This window comes from Podarcis tiliguerta, assembly GCF_965153285.1.
Source record: "Podarcis tiliguerta genome assembly, chromosome: 17".
In the NCBI taxonomy this organism is placed as follows: Eukaryota; Metazoa; Chordata; class Lepidosauria; order Squamata; family Lacertidae; genus Podarcis; species Podarcis tiliguerta.
Genome location: NC_139550.1, coordinates 20,884,136 through 20,900,411, shown reverse-complemented (window position 1 = coordinate 20,900,411; position 16,276 = coordinate 20,884,136). Strand labels below are relative to the sequence as shown.

At 42.6% G+C, this 16,276-nt stretch overlaps 1 protein-coding gene across 2 annotated transcripts in view; it reads right to left on the bottom strand.

Moving 5' to 3' along the window:
* GLDC (glycine decarboxylase) overlaps positions 1–16,193 on the bottom strand; it is a 39,196-nt gene extending 23,003 nt beyond the window's left edge. Inside the window, exons 1-4 of one of the 2 annotated variants that reach the window (XM_083419603.1) lie at positions 14,460–16,193; positions 13,924–14,002; positions 6,334–6,469; positions 251–415 (exon numbers count right to left, since the gene is read on the bottom strand). In XM_083419603.1, coding sequence (XP_083275729.1) covers positions 251–415; positions 6,334–6,469; positions 13,924–14,002; positions 14,460–14,771 — 692 coding nt within the window. In that variant the 5' untranslated portion in view covers positions 14,772–16,193. Of the gene's footprint in view, positions 1–250; positions 416–6,333; positions 6,470–12,636; positions 14,003–14,459 lie in introns of both variants that reach the window. The other variant, XM_083419604.1, reaches the window with a different exon arrangement.
* Between the last annotated feature and the right edge of the window lie 83 nt (positions 16,194–16,276).

Sequence of the window (16,276 nt, the reverse complement as noted above, 5' to 3'; positions counted from 1 at the left end):
GATCACTGACATTATGGTCCCTTGGCCTCATCGTTAAGTACCCTCCTAATCACCCAATTGTGATTTATTCAAGTTCGGTATGTATTTTCTCTTTTAGTATCCCTTTTCCTTTCTTCATGGTTAACATTTCCGATTACAGGCCAGGGGGAAGAATTCATTCTGTTTAATATAACTACTGTATTGAACCTAACTGCGGGGCCCTTTATAAAACAAAAATGCTATTGCAATTATTTTTGTTTCCGTCTGTTACCTGTGGCACAACTGCATAGCTTCGGCTGCAGCAGTTCCTTCATCTAGCAAAGATGCATTCGACACGTCCATTCCTGTGAGGTCACACACCATTGTTTGATAATTTAATAGACTCTCCAGCCTTCCTTGAGATACCTCTGGCTGGTAAGGGGTGTACTGGGTAACCCTATTAAAAACAAAATATTTCAGATATCAAGCTTCTGATCCTCCTGAACCATGCTTCCGAAAAGGTAATAATCTCCAATATATTTTAACTGTCTATTTTAATACCATTTGAATCTGGCTGATATTTATGTTGCAAACAGAGCATGCACCATAAGAAAAACAAATTAATTATGCTTAACTTTTAGAATGTGACTATTTGCTGCTGAATAGAAAGCATTCTTGTCAATTATCAAACGGTTATCTACCACCCCAAATATGATAGTCTAGAGGTATCAAAATTCAGAGTCAAGCTGTACTTAATCTGTTAACTTGATTATGCTGTAACTTCAGTTACTCTTCACTAACTGTTCAGCTGATATTAAAATACTGAGTGCTGTAAAAGATTCTGGTTTCAGAAACCATGACACAGAATGAATGATCACAGCTGGTGTTGCTATGTGCTACTGTAACACTGAGCAAAATCTTCATTTTGCGTGTTAAATTACATGCTAAACTTTAGATGCAGTTCTTGCGGGGTGGGTGGGGGGTGGGGACAGAGACAGAAAAGAGAAACCTGCTTTTGACTGTGTATGCCTGTTTCCTGTGAAAACTTAATTCAGAAATTAAGCCCTGCTTGGGATGTAGAGAATAGGCACACACAATCAAAGAAAGCCTTTTATAGGCCAGTTTTGTTCTCCCCCCACCACTTCCAAGGCCAACAACTTTGCTTGTGCTATGGTCCCCAAAAACCAGCCAGGCCACTGGCTGTTGGGGCCTGGGAATCCAGCGCTAGGAATTTTGACTGATGGGTGGGACAAGCCACCTATTGATCTAGTGATGTCATAATGACATCATTTAATTGACAGGGAAGTGGCCCTGCCCACCAGTCAAGTTTGATCCTGATAAACGTCTGGCCCGTGGAGCCAAAAAGGTTCCCCACTCCTCTGCTAAAACGTATTAAGTAAACTATTTCTTGCATGTGATAAAGGGTGGATCTGCACACAGGAAAAAACACACTATAAATAAGTCAGAAATTAAATTGTTATAATAAAAGGAAGAAAACTATGTAAAAATCGCATAGAAAATTTCTTTTGCTCTCTGCCACCATCTGCTGTTGTGTGTTTATTATGCATTCAAAACATTCTTTTTTGCCTAATGTAGCTGAGTCCATATAGAAAGAAAAATGGGTGTGTCTAAGGCAAGGCAGGGAACCTTACTTGAATCGTAGGGAACACTGTTGTCAAGTCAAAGGCCAGGTTATAACCCAAAAGGAGTGACTTATGAAGTAGTGACTTTAGCTATGAAAGGCTAAATGTAGTTCAAAAATAAGGAGTAGCCAACATGCTGCCCTCCAGTTTGCTAAGAAGCAACAGGAAGAAAAGAATATTGATGGCACTCCCTTCAGTCCCTGCCAGCATAGCCAATGGTCAAGGATGCTTATAGTACAAGTCCAACAACATCTAGAGGACATGACCTTGGCTAGCCCTGCTACAGATTCTTATTTTTCCAGCAAGGAGGAGTGTTTGTTTTTAGCTTTGATAAGTTATATAACGACTTTATTGGGGGGGGGGGCAGTTTTGTTTTTACTCTGCTCAGCCTCTGATAAGTACACAGTGAAGTTTCGACTTCAAAGAAGAGAAGTCAAAGATCCGTGAGAAATTTACAGGCTCTGAAGCTGTTCCCATTCAGTCCAGTATGTGGATAAGCTTCTGAATTCATTTTAAGGCATGAGTAAGCCAAATGAAAACTTCTATTATCTAAACTACGGTTAAACAATTCACCAAGGCACTTGCGGTGAGTTAGAATCTCCTGCATGCAACCAGGCAGGGTGGTGGTTTGTTCCCTATTAAGCCACAAAGGACGATCACAGGGATGTGCGGACAGGTGTGCCATGAAGCTTTTTTTTGTGCTAGCTGTTTTATTTATTTATTCATTTAATATAATTAACATCACTATATGCATTTATATTCCATCTCTCTCTCTCTCAAGCTGGGATTCAAGGTGGCTTACAGCATTTAAAAATAACATTATAAAATACGAAGTAATAAAAACAAACTAGTTAAAAACAATGATTTAAATATATAAAGCACAGTTAAAAGGTAAAGGTAAAGGGACAGCCATTAAAACACCGTTTTCCCTAACAGCAGCCCAGCAGCATTGTCTGTGTTTTAGTTTTCAAAGGCCGGTTTGAAGAGGAAGGTCTTAGCCTACTGGCAGAAGGGAGCCAATCTAACTCTCTTGAGAAGGGATTACACCATATGCAAGCGGCCACAGAAAAGGCTCTGTCTCATGTCACCACCAGCTGAGCTTCTGGTGTTGATGGGACCAAGAAAAAGTGCTCACCTGAGAATCTCAACACCTGGGCAGTTTCATATAGGGAGATATGATCTTTCAGGTGGCCTGGACTGAAGCTATAAATGGATATGTTTGCAAACCTTGATTAAACATCTAAAAACCCCCAAAGCCTCAGCTACCTTTGAGATACCTTCGAATGGTATGGCTATGTGACTATGGAAAATCCCTTAAGTTTCACAGATAGTTTACCATGCACCAAGGCAACTGGTTCCTCAGGAACAAGCCTCCATGGAGTTAGTTGCGCAGTACTTTGGATCCTGACCAACATACTACCTTTCTATAGCAACAGCATCGTATTACTCACAAGTAAAGTATGAAAACAGGTAGACAAAACACTCCTATTCAACATCATGAAAACTGATCACTGTATATTGTTCAGGCTATATTTAAACAAACTTTTAAAATTCAACCCCCTAACATGCAAGTAGCATTTCTGCACATGATGCTGCACATAATACAGTAGCAATCCGACACATTAGTAATTACTAACCATGCAAATTGGTCCCTCTCCCATCCCCAGAATTTGCATTGTTTTAATTACGTATGCTTATTGAACACACGCAAATCACTCTTCAGGATTATCTATTCATTACCATGATAGCTGGCCGTTATTGCTAGTCTCCAGTTCTGGCATCATTCACATCTTGCCAGACATTGAACCAAAGTACATGAAATTGCACACATTTTGTAAGTATTTAAAAATACTGTCATCAGCATGAAAATAAATAAAGTACAAATTAGGCAGGCAGTCATTACGAAAATAAAGTGGATTTCTAGGGTTAAGTCTAGACTTATTGTCAACTCATCCAAGAAGCCAAACATACTTTCTATTCTTTGTCCGTTCATTTATGTTCATGTCACGTTACTGGAATTAATTAGTTCTGTTTCCAGGGCAACACCACAGCGGACAGATAGCATGAAGACAGTCCGGAAGAATCAGCACAAAAATGTGTGCAGCTTAACACTGTCCCACAACATTACACTGCTAACAGCCGATTGTGGGTTAGTGAGCCACACTATTTATTTATTTATTTATTTAAAAGCATCCTATTCTCAGTACTTTGATTACGGAAACTAGAAATGTCATGCAATCTAAGGAATCATGGTACACTTTACCATGTCCCAATTGTCTAGGGAGGTCTGATCTACACTGCAAGCATATTACTAGGAAGGGGGTGGGAAATGAAGCCAAATGCTTGAGGATGAGTCAAACAGAGATGTGAATTTGTTTCTCTAAAGTACAAGTCCCATAGTTCCTTACTCCCCGGACAATATTTCCTGTACACAGGCCGGAGGAACAGGGTGTGGCAGCTGACCAGTAGCAGGACTGAGGAATCAGCACCATTAGGAGGGATAGTGAGATTCCAGGGGTGGCGGTGAAAGCCAGAGGTGCAGATAAGATCTACAAGCTGCAGAACATGTGAGGATGTTGTAAGTCTGTACTGAGCCTAGAGAAATAATGTTTGAGCACTGCTTACCCGTGATAACGATAGCTAAGGACCGTTGCCAGAACTGGGGGATTTGAAGCAATTGCCTATGACCCTCTTTGAGTAGGAAGAATTTTACAAAGCATAATTTATGTGCAGAAATGTGGGGAAATGTCTGATCAGGCAAAGAATTCCTGCATACTATAATTGGGCAGATAGATTGCAGGCAGTATTTACCTGGGCTAAATAGCTAGACTTGGCCTTAAGAGAGAAAAAGCTCACTGTATTTTTTATGCACAGTATTACCTACAAATAAACTGAGCAATTGTATGCAACTATCAAATAAACTGAGCAATTGTATGCAACTATCTGTGCAGAGTAGCAGGAATTATTTACAAAAAGACTCCTACTGAGTTGCATTCTTGCTAGAAGAATTCAAATGTTTGCTTGCCAAATCTGTCAGTGAATGGTATTTGCCTCACACTGTGCTTTCCTGTTAGTCTTTTATAATATTCAAAACAGTAACACACAAAAACAACCTCCGGGCTTTTCTATTCGTATCTCCCATCTTTCAGTTCTCATCTTCTTCAAGGACTAATTTTACACACCCATAAAAGTTTTCCTTATTTAACAGTTACAGGAATGTACATTAGGGGATTCGCATTCTACCCTCTTCTAAGGCTTTGATATATTTCAATAGTTGAAGTATATCTTTTAAAACTTAACAGCAGTTAGTAGCATGCCCTTGAACCTTTTTGAATATTTTACTGTATGCATAACCTCATAGAACCTTTGAATAAACTGACGGTAGAAGTTGGGAAAAAACATCTTGCAAATTTAGAAGTTTGATGTTTTACCAGAAAAAAAATTCAGAAGCTTCACAAATTTATTTATAGCTAACTCAGTTGGTCAACTTAATTATAGGAACTATACTTGATGGTTAATTTCGAAAAAATATTTTCTATGATTTATAGGCCACTTATTATTTTGGGACGTGGGTGGCACTGTGGGTTAAACCACAGAGCTTAGGACCTGCCGATCGAAAGGTCGGCGGTTCGAATCCCCGCGGCGGGGTGAGCTCCTGTCGTTCGGTCCCAGCTCCTGCCTACCTAGCAGTTCGAAAGCACCCCTAAGTGCAAGTAGATAAATAGGGACCGCTTTCTAGTGGGAAGGTAAACGGCGTTTCCGTGAGCTGTGCTGGTGCTGGCTCGCCAGATGCAGCTTCGTCACGCTGGCCACGTGACCTGGAAGTGTCTTCGGACAGCGCCGGCTCCCGGCCTCTTGAGCGAGATGAGCGCGCAACCCTAGAGTCGGTCACAACTGGCCCGTACGGGCAGGGGTACCTTTACCTTTTACTATTATTTATTAGGGCAACAACAAATTAATTTGTTAGAAACTTTTTTATTGAGTAGGAAGTGCCACCAATTAATCTGTCAGTATATTTTTAGATATAGGATGACTTCTTCTAACTTATCTGCTTTTGGGAAAGTATGCTTTTTGCATTAAAACTAGCCTTTACTCATAGGTAGACGTATACAAATGCAGTAGGGCTGCAATCCTACACCCACGTACCAGGAAGAAATGGCCTTATTGAACCTAATGGGTCTTACTTCTCAGTAGACTTGCATAGGATTGTGCTGAAATGAATGAAGTCAACTAAATCTCATGCAATTAATTGACTAGCAGCAGTGCAATCCTAACCATTTTGATTAGAAGTAATTCCTATTAAAGTCAATGGGGCTTACTCTCAAGTAGGTGAGGTTAGGATTACAGCCCAAGGCATCACTAGCTGGCAACAGATTTATTATTTGTGCATGTTTTTATCTATTATGTAGCTCAGGTTTGTCAGTTGTCTGGCTCCTTGTGGGGAATGGGAATTGATCTTAAAAAGAAATTACAAATGATGGAAGCAATCTGCACCTACAACCACATTTATGTATTAGAATAAACATTTCTGCTTTATTGATAAATTTGCTCTAATGACTGTTCGTTCTGTTCCTCAGATATTTCTGACCATTTTCCCTTTCATCAGAGTCTTGAATCCCTGCAGGCAGCACAATAATGTAGGGACTTCTATGCATCCCAGCACATTAACAACATGAACAATATGAAATATACAATACAGGTGTGTGTTTAATGATAAAATATGGTACATTACCATCCTGCGTTTTCCAGCATATTCCTCACAATGGCCTGAGGGACTGAACAGTTGTAATAACCCATGCCAATATACGATCTCCAGATCTTGTTCTTGCTGGCAATACTGTGTAAAGTTTCAAGAATTTCATTCTCACCTAATTAAAAAAAAAAGTTATGGTAGAAGTCTTGTAAAAGGATTGATTAATGTGGTACATTTGGAACCTGCTGCTCCTTATAATCTAGTGCAGGTCTGCTAGCACCTCAAATTCATCTCCCTTCTACTCCCCAATTTCATTGGCCTGCTCAATCTTTAGTGCTGAAAATCACAGAAAATCATCACTCACAATCACTACATTCCAACTGCCCACTTTTGAGTGATGATATTTAGTTCTTTCTGATTAGCAGCGTATTGTAGCATGCCTACTCAGCGGGTTTTTGAAAGCTTGAAACCTGTTTAAGGTTTCTGCAAACCTGCAAAAGGAATTGTATTTCCTTCTTTGCATTCTTTTGAATGCCAAGTGAGTTTCCTTAAGCCAGGGGTGTCCCTCCAGATGATGCTAAGCTGCAGTCCCCAGGAGCCCTGAACATTCACCAAGTTGCAGGGACTGATGGGAGTTGCCGCCCATCAGTAACCACCCTTACCTAAAACTACCGGAAGGTAGTCCAGATTGTTAATTTCGCCAGACACCCGTACAACTCTGCAGCATCATACCCAGGACTTTTAAACTCATGTAAACTAGCCAATGCCTGAAGGGTCATGATTCAGCTGCTCCAATATGGCCTATGCTATGATATCATAATGAGTTTAGCAAGACTCAGACCACCTTTGGTGGCTATGGGGCAATGGAGAAAATGTTTATATCCTGCGGCGCAGGACAACTTTTCCTAAATTACACAGCAAGAGTTACATAAGTTCACCAAAGGTTTCTGATTGACAACCTGCTGGTGTCAATTGAACAGCCTTTATATACATTTTGCTGAAAGGGAATATACAGTGTCAAGGAACCTACGCTTGAAAATAGCACTTAATAGGGAAAACTGGCACCTGAGAGCAATAAATAAATCAAATAAAAAATGGCTAATTCATCCTACAGGCAATCAAGACTATTTGAAACCTGACCTCTAGTCATTTAAGCACTTTATCTACCGTTATAGTACTATGTCCTGAAAAGAAAATACCGTATTTTTTGCTCCACAAGGTGCACTTTTTTCCTCTTAAAATCTAAGGGGAAATGTCTGTGTGTCTTATGGAGCGAATATGTGGTCCCTGGGGCTGGGGGGAGGGACCCGGGCCTCCCTCGCTAGCCCCGACCTGCTCTTTGGGGCTGGCGGTGGCTTTCCCCAAAGAGCAGGTCTGGGAGCAGCGGAAAGGTTACTCCCCAAGCTTGTGGGGCTGGCGGTGGGGGAAAGGCGCGCTTCCCCCACTGCCAGCCCCGGGGAGCAGCGGGAAGGCTGCTCTTTGGGTCAAGCAGCTCTGGGGTAGCCCGCGAAGCCTCCGCAGGGCAGTGGAGAGCCTTCATCCCGCTGCCCTGGAGAGGCTTCGCGCGGCTATCCCTTCCTTTTGCGGGAGGTGGGGGAAGGGACAGAGCGAGGCTCTCTCACTTCTCCCACCTCCCGCAAAAGCCCCCAAGGGCCGCATTTTTTTTTCTTGAATTCCCCCCCCCCCCAAAGTAGGTGCGCCTTATGGTCAGGTGCGCCTTATGGAGCAAAAAATACGGTAATAATGCAAACTAGACCTGGGCGATATATCATATATTGCTCAGGACCGGTATGAGGAGCAGACTGTGATTTCGGCTTCATTCAGCAGTAAATCACTAAGGGTTCCCCATCCCCAGCAGAGGGATCCACTTGAGCGGGAGCCAGCACCAGCTGGGGGATCCTTCAACTGTTCGGCTGAGCAGTGACGGAGTTAGCTGCATGGGTGCCTGGAACAGCGACCATGCCGTGCACTCGGGGGGGGGGGTGGCAGCGAGCTGTGCGGGGTGTGCGTGATCTGCCGTGTGCAGCGGCGGCAGAGCGAGGCCACCGCGGTGTGCCTTTTTGTCACCCCCCTCATGTATGACGCCCAGGGTGGACCGCCCCTGCTTCCTACGCCCCTGTGGCTGAGGGGAGCGGCAACTGCACACTCCTCAGGTGAGCAGTTAAAAGATGCAGGAGGAGTAACAAGCTGTATCGGTGCCTCGCCAATGCAGCTTTTTTCACCCTCTGCGCAGTACGAGGGCAGAGTGGGATGCCGATTTTACTCAGCAATATATCACTGGTGAAACCGCCACCACTCCTGAGTCCCTCTGCAAGCAACACTCGCTGGAGGAAGTCGCTAGCAGAGGGACTCAGGAACGGTGGCAGTTTCACCGGTGATATATCACTGAGTGAAGCTGATATTGTGGTCTGCTCCTCATACCGGTCCTGGGCAATATATTAATATATTGCCCTGCCTAATAGGTACATATAGATGAAAGATACATTCCATTATGTGAACACTGTCCAGGAACAAGTGATCTCACTACGGACCTCGTTAAGCAGAGTTCACTTAATCTGCATCACAAGCATTATCTTTAAGTGATTTGTGCATATGATTCTAAACGTTCTAAACATTTGCCTTGCATATCTGCATGGAAATCTTTCCTGTTGTCCTGCACTATGAGAATCATGTTTGCCATATTGCTGTGATACTTCGTCTGCTCAGTTCTACTCACTTGTGTGCCTAATGATCAGGACACTAATAAAGTTACTCCTGTCTCATTTTCAGTTTCCTTCCTGTCCTTTTCATACTCAACAGAAAATGAACCATAAAAAGCTTAAAGTCCAGAAACATAATACTGATACAGCAAAAACGGATATAAGTTTTTTTAATGATGTGCTTTAACTTCAGGAAACATTTAGGAGATGGCTTTAAAAAAAACCAAGGACAACTCAACATTTTTTTTACTCCACTGCACTATTTTCCTCTACCTGACAGTTAGCCTAGTCCAAAGGTACAAAACAGGTCCAACTCTTTTGTATGGAGTATTTATCTTTATAGAATACAGACATTGGCCTCTGATTATGAATCTACTTGGCTAATTTGAGGCTGTCCCCTCCTCATTGTGCAATGAAAAAGCTATAAAGCAAAGGACTCAATGAAGGGGGAGCTGGAAATACGAGAGGACGGTAAACACCCATTAAGAAACACTTGGAAATCAGCCATTCTAGTCAGCCTACTGCTTCCAGTTTTCTAGGGCAGTAGCAAAGATGAAATGCATTACACCAGACCCACTACACTGAAAATAGTTGAGTAATCCTTCAAGAACTTTAGCTGGCAATTCTTTTTGCTGAATAAACACCTGCTGCTGACCTTGTTTATTTCTCCCACTGGGAGCATTGCATAACATTATCGGAGGCAATGATCTTAATGTACCAAGCATCGAGTTCATTGATCTTTTGGCACCGTTATCTCAGAATGGGGGAAGGGGAACAAAGCACATACAGCTCCATCTTAGCTTTTATAATTCAGAAACAAGGTGCCCAACAGCTGAGTGGCGTGATTCCTAGTTCAAGAAATAAAATTATTGTTATTTATTATTGTTGTTGTTACTGTTATTATTAATCTCCCCAGCCCTGGCTATTGCACACATGAGCCCAGACTATCCCCATTGTTTCCAACAGGGTAGGTGCCTACTCTTGAGATTTTGATGCCTACTGAAAACATTTGTTCACCCAGGCCTTTGCTGGTCATTGTCCAGCTACTGTGGTTGCTATTATTTCTAGATTTGTTGGATTTTAATGGGCTGTTTTATTGTTCTCTGTTGTAGACCAACATGGATTTTTTAAAATGATGATGGTATAAAAGTATATTGCATAAATAAATTCCAGTGAATACTTAAAATGTGCAAACGGTGCTTGCATAGTTGTTTTAAACTGTGGGCAGTAAGGGTGGGAAATAAATATGGGAAAACCTTTGTACATTCACTTTCATTTGTGTATCACAGCCCTTTGGCCATAAATGGCCAGAGTATATAATCGCCATAGTATATACTTGTTTGCCTCAAGCTCTCCTATGTTACTGTTACCTCTCATCAGTTATAGACTCATCAGGTGGCACAAGTACAAAGTGTTCAAAAACAAGATCCAGTAAGGGACTTTTTGTGTTATAAACTTGTTGACATGAATTTATCATATGCAGTTGCCACCAAATTAGAATATGGCACAAGTTACTAACCAGATTGTGCAATGTTGTATTTCTCCCTCAGCCTTTTGGAATACTGGAATAATCCAGTTTACATGCCAAAGTTTTGAGGCACCCAGTTGTCACAAACCCCTAGGGTATGTTTAAATTTGAGCTGCAGTGTTCTGTAACAGGCTTCAGTAGACTAAAACCACTCTCAAAGGAGCTTGCTGTACTCATGAACAGAAATGCAGCCAACTACTACTATTATGTTATCAGAGAATTACCAAGTAGATGGCAGCCTGTTACAGAATGTTACTAAGACATACTAAGGGACCAGTGGACCCAAATAATGCTCATTTATTTAAAAGTCAGCAAGGAAGCACTCAAGCACAAAAAGAGCAATATTGCATTAAGTATAAGCTGAAATTAGTGTCATGTTCACTACACAAAATACTATAATATGAAGAGTTTAGTATTACTAACTCAACTCCTTCGCTTTTGCTGCAGGAGTTTTATTGTCGCCATCCTGCAAAACCTTAAATAAAGTTTGGTCAGGTCCCAACTGCATTTTGGCCCTTGCTTAATTATCCTGCTATATATAGGTCCATAAATAATGGACTGGGTATGAAATCTTGCTGCAGGGAGAAGAGATCCTTTCTGAAGAGTGGGAAGGAAGAGCTCACCACCATCATTATTAAAAATCAGACTGCATTTCTGCTCAGTTGAGGTGAACGTACACGTTCTGAACATAAAATGTAAAGAAAAGCTGCAAAATGAGAGCATAGTTCATAGTTTTTACTTAAAGGGAAAGAAATGGACAGATGATTGCCAATGTACTATGTTCCTGTAGTGTATTCAGTTTTAAAGTAGCAAGATGTCTGTGAATATTTTGACTTATTATTATTAATTTATTATTTATACCCCACCCAGCTGGCTGAGTTTCCCCAGCCACTCTGGGCGGCTCCCAATTGAGTATTAAAAACAATACAGCATCTAAGGAATCTAGATGTCATAAGTATAATTTAACAGGTTCCTATGATACCTAGACAACTGCATGCTACACTGTGCTAAGTGCTAAAATGAAAGCATTACCTGAGGGCAGTAGGGAAACCACATCTCATCTACAGTTTAAAGGGGAACATATAGCATGTTGGTGCATAGGATGAAAATTATGGCCACTTTCCCCCTCCCCTGTTTTCCAGTTGTACTGCTAAAAGCTAAACAATGGTTTGGCTTAGTATTATGCCCAAACCTCAGCTTGTGATTTGCTCTCTTTAGACAAACCATGAGCTGTAATCAAGGTTTGTTCTTGGCAAACTGCCCACTGTTTGCCTCTGGAACACAAATCATAAACCCAGATTGGGAGGCAGTGCTTAGCCAAACTATTGCTCAGCTCCTATTAAGAATGGGGGAGGGGAAAAGCAACTAATTTTGTTCTGTGCACTAATCCCACTGTGTTATGGTTAATTATGGTTTCAAGTGGCACATGAACATTCCCAATTTCAGTCTATATTCTGAGTCTTCGGAAAATGCAGTTTCCCCTTAAAAATGTTAATTGTGAGGATGGAACACTTACTGAATTATATAAACCACCCTATACCTGGAGGTCTCAGGGCAGATTACTTCCAACAACTAAGAGACACGTCACGTGGCTTGTTTGGTTATGACACTGATATGTTGCACATCAAATGCAAAATGTACATTTTAAAAGAATGAGCAAAATATGCATGTACTGTATACCATTTCACATCTGACACACAACGCTTTCTTTTATACTGAAACATTATATCTAGGTAAAATAAATAAAACCCATTATAAATTGGCTGTAAGAAACCACCACCCCTTCAATAGTAACTCTTGAGTTTTCTTATTAGGAAAGGGTTGTATCCAGCTAAATTTGACCGAGAGCACAGCTATTGAAATGAATGGCTCTAAATTAACTCCGTCCATTAATTTCAATGGGTCTCCTCTAAATATGATTAATATTGGCAACATTCCAAAAATTACAAGTCACAAATATTATATCAAATAGGGATTAATATAATCCAGAATTATATATATATATATTCATATTCAACCACAAACTGGGAGAAGACAGTTAATTAAAGAAGCTAAGCTATAAAAATATAAAAGCTGACAAAACAGACTAATAAGTTTTCCATCATTTTCTATTACCTCTATATAGAATCTATCTTTGCAGACTATTGTTCCTCGGGGTTTTTCATTCCGCCTGCTGCTTCTGTTCTGTGATGTCATCACAAAGTAACCAGATTGAACTGGCCAGAACCTTACAAAGGGCTGCTGGGCCTAAAGTTTACACTCAAACTGCAGCTGGCTGATGAACAACACCAAAATGAGAGCAAGACAATTCAGTGTGTTCTAGATCTTTAAATGCTCTCACAGATGAAAAAGAAGAGATTATCCCTAGGGGAAGGAAGCTAGAAGATTATAATAGTGCAACTGTTTAAAAAAGTTTGATTAAACCATCTATATGTCACTAGCACATTTTCCTGGTATTTTGTTTAGAGAGCACTTTTATGTTAAGCACTTAAGGAAATCTTGATGCTGCTAGATATAATTTGTTTTATTTTGTTTTAAAGATGTACCTTCCGCCTCCCAAACCCTGGAAGTTTCTCCAAGAACCTCTAAAAAAGGAAAATTATGAGTATTGAAATTTTGCACAGAGGGGCAATTTGGTGACAAAGTACAAAAGGAAACTTATTTTAAAATCCTTTTTTGTATTTGTGAATCATCATCTACACAATGTGACATCATCACATGTAACATTTGATTGGCATTGCAAACTGACATACCTAGAAGAAACAGTGTGGATGAAGGTGTTAGAATCTGTTCTCCTAAACTATTTCTTGAATAATGAAACCCACTAGAGGCATGGCAATGTAATGTAATGTTATCTAAAACTGCATATGCTTCATAATGGCAGGAAAATGTTAAATATTTTAGATTGTAAAGCAGCATGATAAGCATTCTTGATAGGTGCTTCAGAGACATTTTGAACAACATTTATGCATATGACCATATAGATCACATTGGACATTTTATTTCTATTTTTTTTTTTAAAGATCTATCCTAAAAGTAAATAAAAATTAACTAAATAAAATTAGTGAAATAAATACAAATAAGGAAGCAAACAACTTTTTAAAAACATGTATATTAGACTAGTTTATTCATTCGCATGGTATATTTTAAAGATGATTTTGAGAAATTATGGGTAAATACTAACATGGATGTCCCCTGTATTCTGCTCTTCACAATAGTCATCTAGTTTTTGCACCAACCTTTTAAGACAACTCTCTATCCCACAACTAAATCTATTGCTGATAGGCAGAATGAAATTATCCTACCCAGCTATACTAATTAAATCAGAAGCAATGAAAAGCAGAGAGGGGAAGATTTCATATGAGGCTTTTTATTTGCACCTAGGCTGAAAGGGACACTTACAAATGTGGTCATCCATCTTCAGAGGCCGTTGCAAGCGGATATTGCCAGGAATTGTTTTATCGATCAACTCGTCAATACTCTAAAAAGGCAAGGGATAGGGTGAAAAGCATCACATGAACCGACTGCAAGTTTGAAGTTCTGCAACACCTAAGCCGCGCTCCATAAAGGGGGCATTATTCAGACAAAGGGTCCAAACAAGAGGAACGGATGAAGGGAGGAAAAACTCACGAGGAATCTTTGCTGAAGAGCTCGGGCTCATGCAGCCGAGGTTTTATGAAACGCGATTTAGACCTCTCCTCCCCCACTTTCGAAAAGCTCTTTACTCTGAAGTGAAATGAGGCCAGATGGCGTGACATGGTGGGAAAGATATTGATGTGGGGCGATGCGAAGGAGAAAGGAGAGCGGCCAGACAAAGCGAGCGCTGCCCGGAGCGCACAGAAAGAGGGGAAGCGAGGGTCAGGTTGGGGTACGGTATGGGGGCGCAAAGCGCATCAGCGGGGAGAGGGAGAGGAGGGAGCCCCTCGGATTTGGCTCACCGACAGCCCCACGGTCTGCAGCATCTCTCGCTTCTCTTTGTCCCCCGGGCCGATGTGCCTCTCGGAGAAGTCATCGTGCCTGGGCAGGAGTCTCTCGATGCGCCTAGAGGTGTTTGGAGAGGCTGCGGCGGCGGCGACGGCGCTTTCCCCGACGGCGCTGCTGCTCCTCCTCACCCCAGCCAGCCTCTGCTGCTCCCGGCGTCCTCCCCATCGGCCGGGCGCCTTCTTGCCCCCCAAGGCTCCGCCGTGGGGTCCGTGCAGGCTGGCCCCCCGGCCCACCAGCCGCCCCCACCACTGGACGCAAGACTGCATTGCTGACCTCGCGCGCCTGCTGCTGCTGCTGCTGCTGCTGCTGCTGCTGCTGCTTCCCCCGACGGCACCACCTGCGACTCACTTTCTGGCGGCCAGGCGCCCCCCGGCCCTCCTTATAGCCAATGGCGAGGAGAGGAGGAGGAGGGGCTCGCTCGCCCCGCCCCGCAGAAGCCACCTGCTGAGAGGGCTGCCCCCCCCCCCCGCCTGCGAGAGCCAGCCAGAGCTCCCTCCCGCTCACCCACCCACCCCAGGATGGCCTGAACCGAGCAGTGCGCAGAGGACAAATGACCCGAGGTACTGGCTTGCAGCCACGTTCTCGCCCAGCAGCGCATCATCCGTATTTTCCGCTGCTGCAGGAGGACAAAGTGCCGCTGCTGCGCTCACGGGTTTCACTGGTGACACACCACCCCCGGGGGGGGGTCCCCCCTCTTTCTCTCACCAGCCTTTGTGCTCTCGGGTTTTTATCATCAGGCAGTGTTTTCAGTGCCTGCCCCTAGCATAGCTGTCAACGTTTCCCTTTTTTAAAGGGAAATTCCCTTATTCCGAATAGGATTCCTCGCAAGAAAAGGGAAAAGTTGACAGCCATGGCCCCTAGCGTTCCCCTGCCCTCCCCCTACTATAATAAAATTGGATGACCTGCGCCAATGGCCCGACCTTCTTTACTTTCCGAATTCTTAGCTGCAATCGCCTTTTCACCTCCTTCCCCTACGTGAAGTTTAACTTCAATTTCAGCAGCTTTCCCCCCGGCTGGAATCCCACCTGACTGCTGCCGGCCTAATCTGTTCTGCGGCGTTATCTCTTCCTGCAAACACCAAGCGCTTCCATAGTGGTCCCTTAGGTCTGATAAAAAATGGGAAAAGCAGCAGCTGAGAAGAGTGACAGCGTTTTGTGTTTAAAGAAGCACTTGCCTACTTTTCCCTCTTACTTAGAACTGCTGCGCAAGGGTAAAACTAGGCTTTATTGCACCCGGGTCAAAGACCCAGTTTGGCACTCCTCCATGAGAATTACTGGGCTGGGAGCCTCAGTGGAGCTCTTCTGAAGGCTTCACCTGGCCCTCCAGTAGCTACGGCTCTGGGGTGGGGCTTGGGGTACAGACCTGTAACACAAATTTGTATATGCTAATTCACAGGAATAGTTACCAGGATGACTTTCAGAAAAGAGTGAACTGCAGCAAACTCTGACTCTTACCTACTATGGTTTACTGTGGGCTATGGAGTGCCAACAGGATTGTATGGGTACCCTGGGCGTAGCCAAGGGGGGGGGGTAGCTGCCCCTGCTAGAGCAAGGAAATCAATAAAAATACTTAAGAAGGGGGCATTTCACACATTGCATGATACTCAAAAGAAGCATATGATCCTGTTGCACTATTTTGGCTATTATTGCTATATAACAACTTCCTCATTTAGTTTCATCCTTTTTATTACGTACTAAAGGTAAAGGGACCTCTCACCATTAGGTCCAGTTGCGGCAGACTCTGGGGTTGCGGCGCTCATCTCGCTTTATTG